The 15,782-nt window shown below is 39.1% G+C and overlaps 2 protein-coding genes across 2 annotated transcripts; one reads left to right on the plus strand and one right to left on the minus strand.

Annotated features, from left to right (window-relative positions):
• Window positions 1-213: 213 nt before the first annotated feature.
• Window positions 214-9,652, minus strand: top3a (DNA topoisomerase III alpha). Its single transcript, XM_059558439.1, has 19 exons — window positions 9,393-9,652; window positions 9,224-9,283; window positions 9,076-9,149; window positions 8,913-8,988; window positions 8,708-8,816; window positions 8,473-8,616; window positions 8,214-8,384; window positions 7,998-8,101; window positions 7,811-7,885; window positions 7,204-7,286; window positions 6,906-7,113; window positions 6,354-6,539; window positions 4,211-4,340; window positions 4,015-4,128; window positions 3,766-3,931; window positions 3,489-3,635; window positions 3,257-3,379; window positions 1,136-1,851; window positions 214-516 (listed from the first exon to the last, which is right to left on the minus strand). Exons 1-19 carry the CDS (start codon window positions 9,561-9,563, stop codon window positions 362-364), a joined length of 3,012 nt encoding a protein of 1,003 aa, XP_059414422.1. The 5' UTR covers window positions 9,564-9,652; the 3' UTR covers window positions 214-361.
• Window positions 9,653-10,667: 1,015 nt separating this feature from the next.
• LOC132149312 (guanine nucleotide exchange protein smcr8a-like) lies at window positions 10,668-15,613 on the plus strand. Its single transcript, XM_059558453.1, has 2 exons — window positions 10,668-13,375; window positions 13,516-15,613. The coding sequence occupies exons 1-2, from the start codon at window positions 11,247-11,249 to the stop codon at window positions 13,961-13,963; spliced, it is 2,577 nt and encodes an 858-aa protein (XP_059414436.1). The 5' UTR covers window positions 10,668-11,246; the 3' UTR covers window positions 13,964-15,613.
• The last annotated feature ends 169 nt before the right edge of the window (window positions 15,614-15,782 follow it).

The following is a 15,782-nucleotide window of genomic DNA, read 5'->3' on the forward strand; positions in this document are numbered from 1 at the left end:
AGTATTCCTCACTACTCACTTCAAACTACTTACTGTACTGATACAATAATGTAAAAAGTGACCAGTTATGGTATTAAGAATGCATTATTAATAACTTTTTTTCTGATAAACCTTTTAGTTCAGCATTTTACATGTAGTGTACAGTAAATGTCAGACATTGCTGTGTTAAACAATTTACTCGTTTAATGAGAATAAACGAAGACACAAGATAAGTCATGTTTTAATTAAAATAACTTTATTTTACACAATACAAAGTATTATACACATAAAAATAATTAAACGAATGATAAGAATAATTTCATTTACAAGTATTTTTTTTTTATTTTACAAAAATAGCAGGAACCTTTTTTTTTTCTTTTTTTCATTTGTCCTGTGGACAGGTGACCCGTGTATGACCTGGCTCATGACATATTCCACAGGTTCTCGGCCTTTTGGCCGTGGGAGGTTTGTTTGAGGAAGTACTGGCCTTTTTGTTCCCAGGAGGTCGGGCACCATCTCCTCCAGAGAAACCTGTGGCTAAAAAGTGACAGGAAATGGAAATTATTAGCAAAAAAAAAGACAATATTGGAGAATTATTGGCAACTGAAATATAATAACCATATAAAACAATGCCTGTTGTTTTTTCTTTCTCCACAAAATGTAGCACAATCAGAGCAATTTGGAACATACTTGATGTTTAATATGTGGTCTAGATTTTGCAGCACAAACCGAAATAAACAGAAAACAAGCAACTGACAAAATCTCAGTCTCACTTGATTTTAATTTATTTTAAAATGTAATGTATTCTTGTGATGGCAAACTGTTTTTTCAGCATCATTATTCCAGTCTTTAGTGCCGAATGCTCCTTCAGAAATCATTCTCCTATGCTGATTTGGTGCTAAAGATCAACTTTCTGATTAATAGAAAGCTTAAAAACACAATATATTGGAAATAGAAATCTTTTGTAACAAAGGTTTTTACTGTCCAACTTTTTGATCACTGGATAAAAGTATGAATCTCTTTAAAACAAATCTTACTGACCCTAAATATCTGAACAGCAGTCCATGTATGAATGATCCTATTCAACATATTCTGATCATATTTTGCCTATGTATATAAAATCTTCAATGCAAAACATTACAGATATGCATTATACCTGGAGCCACATTTTCGTTGACCCACTGGAAGAACCCACACTGCTGATCACGTGGTTTCCCGCAGGTGTGGAACATTCGCCCCTTGTTTGGCCCATCTTTCATGACGGTCCTGGTCACTGCAGGCTCATTACAGTTACACATAGTTTCACCATCTTCACCTCCAGATCCTCTGTTGTTTTGCCTCTGCTGAGGTACGTTCCCAAAGCCAATTGAGGGCCTGGGAGGTTGGGGATTTTGAGTCATGGGTCCCCTGCTGCCTCCGGGTGCTGGCTGCTCTGCCGGAGGATCAGCCCACAGGAAGAACTTACAGTCTCCTGTGTTACACTTGTAAAACTGACGGCCTTGATTGGGACCCTCTTTGCGAACAGTGAGAAGAAGGGCATCCTGACCACAGTTACACACAATGGCACCACCCTGGGCTGGAGCTGGTGGTTGTGTTGCCCGTGGAGTAGGCAGACTTGCTGGGGGGCGGCTGCCGTTGGCTCTGGGTGCTGGAGGTGTAACCCTGGATGGAGGTGCTGAGTTGGTTGTAGGAACATGATGCTGATTTGATCCAGAGCCGTTATGTGCCCGAGAAACAGAATCTGCTTCTCCTCCTCGGATATATCTCAAGTTTAGGACCTCTCTGAGAGTCTCATCACATCCTCCAATGCATCCAACAAACTCAAGGGGCATCATAGGTGGCAAACTTCCCCTCTTGAATTTAAGTTTCAGCCTGTCAAGGATTTTATGAATATAACCAAAACATTATTTAAAAGGACCATATTTAATTTGTTAATTCACCCTCATTTTCCATGATTCTTTAGTGTAAGTTTGTTTGCATAAGTCAATACAGTAGAAACCATGAACTAACAAATTTAGAAAATTTTTTTTTTCATTTCTGAATCTGATAACTTACAAATACATTGATGTATGTTGATAATTCAAGTTCGTTCATAGTACCAAAAAAAAAATTACAATTTTTTTTTTACAATTTAAGTTAATTTACACAATTAATATAGATAGAAATAAATATTAAATGCTGTAAAAGTGTTATCCAATTTTTTTTATATTAGTTACTGCATAAACTAACTCTAACATAAAAACCTTATTGTAAACATGTTACCAAAAATACAATACTTTTCAAAGTTTGGGGTCAGCATGATTTCTTTTGTTTTAAAAGTGTCTTATGCACATCAAGGCTGTTTTTTTCTATTGAAAATACAGTAAAAACAGTAATATCGGGAAATATCATTTATATTTAAAAGAACTGGTTTCGATTTTAATATATTTCTGTGATGACAAATCAGCTAGGCTTTCAGAGATCATTAGATACATGATGCATCAGGATTCTCTGATAAACAGAAATTTCAAAAGCAAAGCATTTATTTAAAAACAAAATTTGTTGTAACTTTGTGAATGTCTTTACTGTCACTTCTGATAAATTTATTGAATCCCTGCTGCACAAAAATAGGTGCACTTAGGAATTTTTGCCAAACTATATTTGAGAGCACCAAAACAAACACGCCCATACCCCAACAGGACCTCGCCCTTATTTTGAAATCTCCGCCCCATACGAATGTACACAACCATTACAACGACGATCGTGGAAACAAGCGAATATGACAAGCACATTCAAACAAAAGCCAACATGGATAAGTTTTGTGAAACATAGCAACATCAAACATTATTTACCGATCAAAAAGAAACAACGCAACCTTGGCGTCTGATTCAAACCCTTCCCGCTCCTTGAGTTTCTCTCCCCCGCTGGAAAGCTGCTCCGATATTTACACAGGTCCTAACTCTTCCCTGATCGTAACCCTTCTTTTTAATGTTTTGTTTCTCTGATATTTTCCTCTCTTTTTTTTGTATCTGCCATCTCTCTCTATCTATAGTCAATCTGCTAATATCCGTCCTCTCTTATCTCTATCATTGCATCAAGACACGCCCCCTTACTACTGATTGGCTAAAAGTGTGTTTGGGACTTGATCCGACGCTGTGGTCAAAACAAAAGCGTTCAAAACTCGCTTAGTCCACCTTTTAAAAAAAATACCTTACTGAGTCCAAACTTTTGAACAGTACTATAAATGCTTCACGATATTAAAAAGACTACAAAGTGACGTGAGAAGCACAATCCTTACATATGCACTGGATGTGGATGGCAAGTTGGACAGATGCTCTCATCTCTGCTGACCTCCAGAACGGTGTCTGGAAACCAGACAGCTGCTTTACAGGAAGGATATCCCATACATGAAAGAAACATCCTGCACAGAGTGACATAAAAAGGTTGATCAAAAGAGGAGGCACAAAAAACAAATGAATAAACTACAATCATTTCCATCCCAGTTATATTAACACACGGTGTTGTATCACCTGGTGCTGTCTTTCTTCTTTTTCAGCACCATGTCACGGTTACACTGTGGACACTTTCGCACTGGTAAGGGTATCTCCATTTCTCCTTGCTCCTGTTCAGTAATCTCCTGAGCAGGGCCCAGATAATTTGACAAAGCCTCATCCAACCTGTAGAAAATATGAAAAGTTTCAAATTTGTATGTGAAATGTAATTGCCAACTACACAGAGTACAGTTGGAACAAACTAAAGTTTAGTTGTAGATCTCATTGACCTTTGCAGTGCTACATTCAGACTCACTTCTTTGCCTTCCTCACAGACTCGATAAAAACAGCCTTGTATTTGGCCACATGATAACTGAGGACAGAGGCTTTGTCCTTTCGGCCCTCTGACACAAGCTTAAGGTCAGCCTCCAACTCCGCTCTCAGGTCTGGTTTAGACATCTCATACCCCATTGAATTATACCCTGAAACAATGTTACACTCAATTTCCCAGATATTAAACCATTCTTTAAAGACTTGAGTACTAGCGATATGCTGATCTTGCTACCTTCAACGAGACCCATGCCAAGTTCTCCAGGAAGGAACCTCTGGTCAGCCGTCAGCCCCACGTACATGCGACTCTTTATGGTCTCGATGTGCTCAGCATGTGTTGCATCGGTACCTGCAGCAACAACTCAAATTGAGTGTCACGTACCTCATGTTGTAAAATAATAAACAAAACAGGACTGACAGATTTTTAGTACCAATGCCATGTTTCTCCATTAGCGAGATCAGATCAGCCTCGGTCAGAAGCTGTGGTGGACTGGTCTGTCCTTCCACCATCTCAATCGCTGTGGGCTGGAACGTGGTGTCAGCCATATATAATGGAATAACCTGTGGGGAAAAACAAAAATACTTAAAGGGTTAGTTCACCCAAAAATGTTCGGGTTCAGTAGACAGTGTGCACTTGCTGAACGTAACCAACACTCATTACATTGATCATGTTGTGGGGTATTCTTGAAAATGGCAGAAGACGTTAACTCTGGGAGAAGAATTGCTGAATAAATTGTTATTGTTAAAAATTACGGCTGAACCACTGATGTCACATGGACTATTTTACTGATGTCCTTGCTATGTTTCTGGACCTGGGAACAGATCCATTTGTGTTGCTGTCTATGGAGGGACAGAGAGCTCTTGGATTTCATAAAAAATATCTTAATTTGTGTTTCAAAGATGAACGAAGGTCTTATGTGTTTGGAAAGACATGAAGAGGAGTAATCAATGACAGAAATTGCATTTTTTGGAGAGCTAACCCTTTAAATTGAAACTGATGGGACATAGTCTGAAACAAGATGAGGCAAAAAAGAGCTTGTTTCAATAGTTTAAAACAGCTTGCCAAAAGTCCGTCAGTCCATCGAGGTCAAATGAACTAACCAGAGCTGCTTCACAGTAGAAACTGTAATTCTAAAGTTGTAATTCTAACTGATGCGTTGCTGACACTGTTTTTTTTTCATGTTTAATACAATAAAGCTGCTTGCAGCAAGTTTATTTATATAGCACATTTTGTACACAATGGTAATTCAAAGTGTAATCATGAAGAAAAATAATAACAAAAATAAAACAAGCAATTTTAAAACTTTGAAAATTATTTAAAAATGTACTTATTTAAAATGAATTTAAAAACAGTTAGAAATAGAAAATGATTTTACATAATAAACAATGAAAATACAGTGCAATCAGTTCGGACATCGCACAGTGCTCATTCAATAAATACACAGCTAAACAGATGAGTTTTGAGTTTAGATTTAAATGTGACTAGTGTTTTAGCACATCTGATCTCTTCTGGAAGCTGATTCCAACTGCGAGCGGCATAATAACTAAAGGCAGACTCCCCTTGTTTTGTGTGAACCCTTGGTATTTCTGACTCGATCCTAATGATCTGAGTGCTCTGTTAGGTTTCTATTCAGTGAATATATCTTTAATATATTTCGGTCATAGGTCATTGAGTGATTTATAAACGAGTACAAGTACTTTAAAATCAATCCTAAATGTAACTGGAAGCCAGTGTAAGACCTGAGGACTGGTGTGATATGCTCAGATTTTCTGGTTCTAGTCAGATTTTCTGGCAGCAGCGTTCTGGATGAGCTGCAGCTGTCTAATAGTCTTTTTTGGGAAGGCCGGTGAAGAGACCATTACAATAGTCCACCCTGCTGGTGATAAAGGCATGAACAAGTTTCTTCAAGTCTTGGCTGGAAACAAAACATCTAATTCTTGCAATGTTTTTTAAATGATAGTATGCTGATTTAGTTACTGCTTTGACATGACTATTGAAACTAAGGTCTGTCTCCAGAATCACACCAAGATTCCTGACTTGATTTTTAGTTGTTTGACCTCTAGAGTCAAGGTATGCATTCACCTTGAAAACTTCATCTTTGTTTCCAAAAGCAATAACTTCAGTTTTTTTCCTTGTTTAACTGAAGAAAGTTCTTGCACATCCAACTATTAATTTCATCAATGGATTGGCAGAGGGAGTCAATGGGGCTGTAGTCATTTGGAGATAAGGCTAGGTAAATCTGGGTATCATCATCATAGCTGTGGTAGGCAATTTGGTTCTTTTTCATTATTTGACTTAGTGGAAGCATATACAGGCTAAACAAGAGCGGTGTGAGAAATGAGCCTTGTGGGACTCTGCATGTCATGGACGTCCACTTAGATTTATGCTCTCCTATACTCACACAATAACCTCTCCCTTCTAAGTATGACCTGAACCATTTGAGTACCATCCCAGAAAGCCGACCCAATTTTCCAGTCTCTCTAGTAAGTGCAATATAAATATGATCAGATGGTTTCTTAACTGAAAACAATATGCTAAGCTTTAAAATGTGTTCTGTTTTGAGCGGCATCCACCTTATTGTACCACTTGTCGTAAGGGTACACTTCCAGATAATTGCGAGCAATGATCGTCAATCCACTCGCTGAGAATCTCTCTTCAGCTATTTCAATCTCGACCGTCACCTCTTGTCCCTGAGCATCCTTGGAGCAACAGGCCAGGAAGTGACGTACTATGAACTCATACAGCCGCTTTTCATTTCCCTTTAAAAAAAGAAAAATAATTACAACACTGTTGTGTAAGTTGGTACCAGTTACGATGGTCCAAACAGGGAGGTAGGGCTGTTGCGATAACCGCAATACATTTAATTTATAAACATAACAGATTCACATTCTTAAATATATACATGCATGTGTTTGTATTTATATACACATGATAAATATATACAGTTTATACACATATATTATGTAAACAAAAACTTTTATTTTGGATGCGATTAATCAGAATGAATCATTTGACAGCACTAATATATATGTATATAGACTATATGGCGATAATACCACATATCGTGCTATTGAGCCACTCAAAAAATTCCTTCACCGCAACAGCCCTACAGGGAGGCTGCTCACCTGTAAACTGTTGGTGTATTTGGTGGGGTGAATGGGGGGATGGGCCTGATCAGATTTGTTTCCATTTCGAGGTGTGGGCCCACCGCTTTCCAAAATGCGCTGAGCAAAATTTCCCCATTCATTATCTTGTGTCTGTTGCTCAACCAGTGTGGTTAGGTTCAGGTTCTGTGGAAACATGTTGGTCTCAGTACGAGGATAACTGATGAACCTGGAAGGAAACAGACAGGCTGATTTGGGAAGGGACACAACAGAAATGCTGTAGACCACAGACATGTGGATGAAATTAGCTTTATCATACCCTTGAGTGTACAGCTTTTCTGCGATTTTCATGGTTTCTTTGGCACTTATCCTCAGTTTTCTTGAAGCCAGTTTTTCAAGTTCCTGGAGAAAGAAATTAAAACTCATGAACAAATATATTACATTATTTCTCATTAATTCAGTTGTTGATCACACTTAACTCACTCAGCAGCACTAGTACTCATTTTTGGGTCTTAATGGGTGTAAGCCACTCATAAATTTACAAGCTATACTAACTTCAGTAGCTAATGATCATTGTGTACACAAATCTGTCAAATTTGTCTATATTTACCATTATGCGTGAAGTTGAATAACATATACTATATGTCCAAAAGTACACTACCATTCAAAAAATTGGGGACTGTAAGAATAAATTAAAATACTAATATATTTCACAGTAATACAGTTTTTACTACCAAATAAATGCAGCCTGGGCAAGGTATAAGAGATTTCTCAAAATCTCTCAAAAACATTCAAAAGATTGTACTAAACTCACATTTTTGAATGGTAGTTTGTGGATGTAGTGTCTGAGTGTCCACATTCATACTTTTTTTCCATATTTCCACATGTTTTAATGTATAAAATCTGTCATGTTTTAAATGACTTACCACAGTGTCAAGAGGTAAAGGTCGCCATTTGCTTTTTGGTTTACTTGTTACAGATATCACTTTCGCCATCGGATCCTACGAATAGATTCAAACCAGACACAGGAAACGTATGATGACTTAATGATGAACTACAAAGCTTAGGTATGTTTTTAAAAAACTTTTTAACAAGTCGAGCAGAAGCGCACACCTCCATGCACATCTGATACAGCACAAGGCATGCAGTGTGATTGAAAAGACGATGTCTTTTCCAGCTGAATTCAACCGATTCCTCTTCATTAGGCTCATGGACAACTGTCAAAGAGATATTTCACAGACAGCACAAGTGACAACATTGCAAAGCACTTCTTGTACTTGGCTCAAAAATATTAAATGTGAAGTGTGTAAATAAAATAAAAAAAACTACCTTTGATTTTAAAGAAAGTTTCAGGGACGAAGGCTTGAATGGCTTTAAACCGCTCTACCACGAAGCCAAGGGTCGGGAACTGACAACTGCCATAACTAATGAGCTGATCAGAGAGGGATTGTGGGAAAATCTTCTGCAAGCGTAAAGTCTGGAACCTGGTAAATGAAGCCCCTGAAGGAACACAAAGTACATATGCTGGTCAACATGGTCTGAAATGCAGTGGTTTGTGTTTATGTTTCCTCTATTTTGAACTGCCTACCGATGCGGAGATCCAGCTCCTGTCTCACGTCCACCGCATCGCTGACGTTGATGTCCGGCTCAGTAAGGGTCTCACAGGATCTCCTTATGGAGTTGGGGGTGATCTCAGAGAACCGTGCACGGAAGACCTGAAGGTTTGGCTTCACTTCATTAAAAGATATCCCATGTTAAAAGGGTGTTAGAGATACACAGCACCAGTACAGTGAATAGCTAGAACCATGATGCAATGAACTTACCTGCTTTGCAAACATCAATGACCTCAAAGCCGATATTTTCCCCTTCTCTGTCACAATCAGTCCAAATGACCAGAGCTTGGCACTGTCTCACCTCTCTCTCCAGAGTCCTCTGTATAATGCACATACACATATTAAAATATAAAGTGCATGCTCATATTCTAAAAAAAAAAAACAAATCTTGAAATGCATGCACGAAAATGAATACTTTGATGGGTATAAAGTTCTCAGGGCAGTACTTTTCCACCTCAGCATCAAACAACAGGACTGGATTACAACTATGCCTGTGAAAGAGATCACATGACAAAGTTTAACTGAATATTTAAACTGTATAACCAAAGAGATGTGTTGAGAAATATCACTTTTTTTACCATTTCTGAAAGGGAGCTTTGAATTCAAGACTCAAGAGATGTCCTGACACAGATGTCATGCTTACGGTTACATTCTGTGAACAAATAAACACTATGATCAATATGTACTATTACTTACATGTAGTAATTAACCAAAAAAACGACTCACTTGTCCAAAGAGGTGGTACTCGTACTCATATATTTTGTTGTAAACAGAGTAGCCTTCTCTCTGTCAAGAAAACAAGATTCATTACCAGTGATGATCATCACATGCACATACGAACAATATTTGACAGACATAAAAAAACAACTCGTTTAATAACTATAAGGTCACTCACTCTTCTCGATCTGCCGTTGGACATGATCTCTGCGATGCCCTTAGCTGCGTCGTTTTTCTCAGCAACACAGAGCACTTTCTTAATCTGTGTGCGTCTTATCATGCTTACAGTTATGTGTCTATAAACTCGACGGTCAACTGTCACTCTTAGAGATCTAAACACAACGTTCATAACTGTGATCTAGCGGCGCATGATCACTGTAAACTCCGGACATCACATCAAAATAACAAACTGTTCAATAGCATAAAACCCTGACAAACTATACGGAAAAGAATCTGTGTAAATGTTTTTAATAAAGTATGAACACAGCAGACGAAACAACTCTCTGTAAAAACTTCTGATTGCAGCGCCGTCGTCTTCTTCTTCTCTGGATTTTTTTTTTTTTTGGCGTATTCCGCTCCATACCGCCACCAACTGTTAATATTCACTCGTCTTTTTATTAAGTTTTTTTATTAAATTTTTATTAAGTGATATTTTATTCATATTAATTATTGTTAATTTTATCTCGGGTTCACCCAAGCTGTTTTCTGGCTGCTGCGTGTTTAGCTCCCATCACAAAAACCCCAGCTTGTGTGTGTTCCCCTGTTCGTTGCTTTATTTATTAATTTAACTATTAAATGTATTTTTAAAATCCTGTTTCTACCATATATTCCATTACTGTTATATGATCAATACCTTCTTTTAATCATTTTCCTAATATTTAATTTATCCTATTTTTTCTTTATTATTACCTTTTTAGTTCATTGTCATTTTAATTCTCTGTATATTACATTTCCGACATTTTAACTGTTTCTATCACCCCACAAAAGAAAAGAAAGAAAAAACACATTTAACTGTAATATGTTTACCTATTTTGTATAGTGAAGCATTTAGTCCTGTGTGTCCAAATCTATTTAAAATCACCTCATCTTTCCTAGATCTTCCAAAATTTTATAGTTCTTTATTATTTTTTTATCCTTATATATTTTATAATGCAATCTTCCTGTATCAGTTATGTCCCACTTCCTCTACCACTCTTTTTGAGTATTTGATGTAATAATTCACTTAATTTCTCCTCTTTCTAAAGGGACTTCAATCTCGATATTGATATCTCGCCTGACCCGGAGAATTGTCGTAAAAATACCGTAAAGCAATCTGGTTAGCAATCTGCTGTGTTCTGTATTTCCCCAACGAAATTAAATTAATCAAAGACAAATAATAATACGTTAAAAACCGTGAATCTGCATGTATGTGTAATACATTACGATTAATATAATGTCTCCCCTTGAACTAGCAGACAGCGCATCATAACAAATGCAACAGACTGCGACTCAAAACCTAGTTAGATTCCTACGTAGGACGCATATTTGGGCAGCATGAGAGCTTTCCGAGTCCGCTCACAAAGTGTGCCCAAACTGCTGTCTAGCTAGTGAGCCCTCTAGGTTTTGAGACAACTCTGCTTCCTCGTCGGGACAGTCACATGGGAGGGTTACGATCGTTTAAATATGGCTGCTGTCAGAGGATGTCGGTTTATTGAGCAGCTGCAGTGCACTGTAACAGCGGGGTCTTCGTTTAGATTTCTTATATAGATGCCCGGTTATAAACAGGCTTATGTAAGCAGCGTAGATGTGTGAGATTTATGACAGGTGACATCAAAGGTCTTCAAGCTCATCTATATCAGATCGTGATCTGGCTCAGTGGACTAACCAGCTCTGCTGCAAAGACACAGAGAGAGTCCTCAGTGCACACTGTTTTTATGATTTGTGTTTTTAAAATGATGTCTTTGTGAAATATTATGTTTCCATCGATTCAGACACGGAGCATGGAAGGGTAGGTAGGGCTATTTCTGCTGATGTCTCTATATACTCAGAGAACATGATTGGCTCGCCAGATGTGGTGGCTTTTACCAAAGAAGATGACTTTGGGGACTCTTTCATTGATCCGTGCTCACTTCCAGAGGAGTTTACTGTGCCTTTGTTTGCTCACGCTGCCAGTGCAAATCCCTGGACCAAGACATCCTATGCAAAATTCTCGAAAGATTTCATACTCATCTCTGAATTTTCGGAACAGGTCGGTCCACAGCCTTTACTCACCATTCCCAATGATCCCAAGGTGTGTGGGACATTTGACCTTAACTACTTCTCCCTTCGCATCATGTCTGTGGACTACCAGGCGTCCTTCGTTGGGCATCCTCCCGGCAGTAACTACCCAAAGCTCAATTTTGTGGAGGACTCAAAAGTTGTCCTGGGTGATTCCAAGGAAGGGGCGTTCGCTTACGTCCATCATCTGACGCTGTACGATTTGGAGGCTCGCGGATTTGTGCGCCCCTTCTGCATGGCCTACATTTCCGCGGACGAGAGGAAGATCATGCATCAGTTTCAAGAACTGTCATCTGAGTTTTCCAAGGCTTCCGAATTTTTAAAATCAGGCAACAGGAAGGCTTTTGCAAACGAGCTGGAAAAGAAACTGAGAGACCTGGAGTACACCAGATCGGTGCTGTACAAAGAGGCTGAACTACAGAAAAAGAACAATGGCTGTTATTCCACACAAGCTATTGACAAGGCGAATGAATTGGCCAATATGGAGAAGTCCATCTATGAACACAGAGATCTGCTGAAGCAAATCACGTCTTATCCTTCCAGGAAAAAGAAAGATGGCGATTTTGTACAACACGAGACTGAGAAACCGGCTGAGACGAGTGTAATAGACGATTCACTAAACAGTAATCATTCTGACGTTGCAGATAAGACTGTGGAAACTGAATGCGAGAGAAGAAAGTCCTCTTACACGCCTCAGCTCATAAAGGCCAAATCTGCAAAATGCTTTGATAAACGCTTGAAAACGATGGAAGAGCTCTGCAACGCCAGCTTTTTCCACCAAACTCTAGAGCAACTAAACACAATTGAGAAGTCATACAGAGATGATCTGTGCCTTATTTACATCAGCCAGATCGACAGGGCCCTTCTGAGCAAACAGAAAATTACTAGTTTCCTCTTCGAAGCTGAACGCAACTCAGAGTTCGGAGGAACCTCAAAGAACTTCAGTGTTTCTTCCAACAATCCAACTGTCCCTATACTGAACTTCTCTGGCGAGCCGCTGAGTCTCGACTCGTACACCACCTGCATAGATGTAGATCACATTAAGCCCGGTGTGGAGTCTATGGAAGGGCGTCCCGACTCCAGTACATCTGACATTACGCAGGAAACCTCAGAGGCGGCCGACACGGAGACCAAAGGGAGTTTTAGTAGCGACAAGAGCATCGAGGCTTTTGGAGGTGTCAGTCCTTCCAGTCTACAGACAAATTACTTTGATGGCCTGGAACGAAAGAGCAAGGTGTCCATTGCATCACCATCTGAAAACGCATCCAGCTCTCTTGCTGTCCCACAAAGGACGTCTGACGGGAATCTAGTCCCGGTGGATGCAGGCTGCTGTATTGGACAGGACGGTTTCATTTTTGAGGAACCTTTACTTGAGCTCGCACAGGAGTGCTATGGCGACACCGTGGTGAACCGAGAACCTCTGTCTCTTCTTCAGGGAGACCCTCCCTTACAGATGGACTACATTTTGGAAGAGTCAGCCCTCGCAGAGAACCCAAACATGGGACTGACTTTTTCTGAACTGAACACTGAGGAGGTGGCAAAAATTACAATCGAAGATGTCTCCGATAGTACGAGCTTCATGAGCACCTCCACAAGTTCTGACCGCGCTGTGTCTCCGTTCACCTACGGCAGTGCGGCGACGCTGAAGCAGAAGAAGAAAGCTGGTCACAGCGCTCTTCGATTCATCAGGCAATATCCGTTTGCGCACCAAGCCATTTCTTGCCTTCTGAGTGGCCGGACGCTTGTTATTTTAGGGGTGGATGAGGGCACGGTTAGGAAGCTAGTCAATGCTTTGTTCATTTTCATTCCCAATCTCGGCAAGTACGGTGAAACCGTCCAACCGTGGCTTTCATCACCATTTCAGCTCACCGACCTGCAGAGATGGAAACTTATTGGATTGCAGAGGTATGTGGTTGACCTGTAGTCAATCAATAACTCTATATCATGGTTTCAAAAGCAGCCAGTTTTGTTGCATGCAATGCTTTAAGTCAGTGACCAAAAGTGCAGTGTTAATTATTTTTGTTTTTTCCTCTCTTTTTCCCCAGAGCTGCCTCCCCGGCTGGATCCAGCATTCTCCATTCTCTGAATCGATACAGCCGTTACATAAGCATTTTGGACTGTGACAGCAAGACCCTCCGGTGTCCGCCATACAAAGGAACACTAGTAAGCCATTTGGCAGACCACAGGACTCAAATCAAACGTGGCAGTACCTACTTCCTCCATGTTCAGGGTATGTTGACTCAGCTCACAGCCAAGGCCTTCCTTTACACATTCTGCCATCACATTCACCTTCCCATGGACATCAACCACCAGGGCTCGGTAACATCACGCAGGACTAATTTCTTGTTGCAGCTCGGCTACACTGTGGAGGAGAGCAAAATCGTCCAGTACCTGAGTGAGCTCATCAAGCGGCATTACATTCAGGGGTCCTCGAAGGGGGCCAACCAGTCTTTTTGTTTTAATTACACCACCAGCTATTTGTACAAAATCTGAATGTGTCCACTATTTGTTCTACATTAACTCCGATAAAATCAGGAGACCAAATGAATTGAATGTAATCACCTTTGTTTTTGTTCATAGCATTCGAGGAAGCAGCAGGTTGAACGTCTGGTGTTACAAAATGTGGTTTTGACTGTTTGTTTAGTGTAGAGGTTGCATGCGTAAATCTATTGCCAATCTGTCTTCAGTAGAATGGAGAAAATGGTTCTTCTTGAGGTCTGAAGACCTTACAGAAAGCTATGAAATAAAATGAAGACTCTGTAAAATTTCACTGTTGTTCAAGCAAAAGTAGTTGTTTTGAAAGAAGCCGTATGAAATGGCTTGTTTAAATGTGTGTAGTCAAATGCTTGTTTTCATTGACTCCTACTACTAATAACCATTTAATGAATCTGGTCCTGGTATCCCATTTCATAATTAATGCTTTTTTTTGTCTTCACAAGCAAAGAAACTGTCTAAATGAAAATCACAAGCATAATTTCATGTAAGTAAATTGCGTGGCAACAGAACAGCATTTTATTATATACACATTCTCCTCAAAATGCAGCCTTTATAAAATGAATTAGCATTATATGTATTTCAGTTAACTGATAATTTGATGTTAGTTAATGTATTGGTCAGTAATAAGCTTTTTGATACTTGCTTTCTGAACTTAAGAAATGATTAATACACTAGACTGATTTATAACATACGGGAAAACATGCAAATTTGTCGATTTATCCTTTTTCTTTCTGCCCTCTCCAGTGGACGTAAAATCTGAGGGGAAAACTGAATGTTTTTTTACATACAAAAATGAACAAAGGTTAAAGGCATGGTTAAACAAAAATGGAGCCAGCTGCCCTTTCGTGTTGTAATGTAATTGTGTGATGAGGTGAACGAATGTACCACTGCATGTAAGTTGTCATATTGTGAAGAACTGTTACACAACTTTTCTGCATGTTTGAAGAACACAAAATTGTAATGACTGCAAAATATGGTGGCAATTTTTAGACCCTTCCATTGTATCTCATGTGTTGTACTGTTCAGCCTTTCTGGGTATATTTAAAGTGGATATAAATTGTCTAAGTTGTCAACGTCAGCATGAGTAACTGTGGATGAAGTGGCACTTCATTCTAATGGCTGTTGCAATGATGTGAAATGAACGATAATGGTGGTTGTGGCCAAAATACATTGTCTGTAATTGTTATTCCCACTACTGCATGATAGCAGTTGTAATCCAGAATTACAGATCTTGACTGCCACCATTGTGTTTCATCACACGTGTTTCTTAATAGCAAGTTGTGTTGGCTACCCAGTAATCATTGGCCTTTGTAACGATTTGTCAGAGACCGATTTCTCAGCATTTAATTGCAGATTCTGTTGAATGTGAATTGAGAATAAGCCATACCATTATACGCACAAGGTTATTTCTTTTTGCCGTTTCTGTTTGCTATAAATGTCTAAATCATGCATTTTTGTTGCTACTTTACACATCTATTTCAAGACTGTATTGTGAGCTTGTCCCGGTTTAAGTCGAGGTATCTTCCTCAAGCTAAAATATTTATGGATGTTAAGTCGAGTAAATCTTGAGGGTCATCTGTGTGCTTTGAGTTGGTGCCCACTGTGAAATTCCTCTGCCTTCAATTTCATTAAATTATTTCTGATTTAGCTGTTTTGCATCATTATTAACTGGAATCATACCCATCATGTCACACAAGTCTGTGCCTTTAGCAAAAACAGACTTTCCTTTATTATATAGTAAAAGGCACATGATTTGTCTCGGTCTGAATTTGTAATGACTTACACATGTCAGTTTATTAGAGTAAATAGTAACAGT

Source organism: Carassius carassius, chromosome 1, assembly GCF_963082965.1.
Source record: "Carassius carassius chromosome 1, fCarCar2.1, whole genome shotgun sequence".
NCBI classification, from domain to species: Eukaryota; Metazoa; Chordata; class Actinopteri; order Cypriniformes; family Cyprinidae; genus Carassius; species Carassius carassius.

What these genes read in the sequence shown, in the direction of transcription:
- top3a (XM_059558439.1), bottom strand. Translation starts at nt 9,563, where the DNA reads ATGAACGTTGTGTTTAGATCTCTAAGAGTGACAGTTGACCGTCGAGTT. An exon ending in AGTACCACCTCTTTGGACAA is followed by an intron (nt 9,150 to 9,223) that starts GTGAGTCGTTTT and finishes ATTTGTTCACAG; the next exon opens with AATGTAACCGTAAGCATGAC. An exon ending in AATACACCAACAGTTTACAG is followed by an intron (nt 6,540 to 6,905) that starts GTGAGCAGCCTC and finishes CTTTTTTTAAAG; the next exon opens with GGAAATGAAAAGCGGCTGTA.
- LOC132149312 (XM_059558453.1), top strand. Translation starts at nt 11,247, where the DNA reads ATGATTGGCTCGCCAGATGTGGTGGCTTTTACCAAAGAAGATGACTTT. An exon ending in AAACTTATTGGATTGCAGAG is followed by an intron (nt 13,376 to 13,515) that starts GTATGTGGTTGA and finishes CTTTTTCCCCAG; the next exon opens with AGCTGCCTCCCCGGCTGGAT.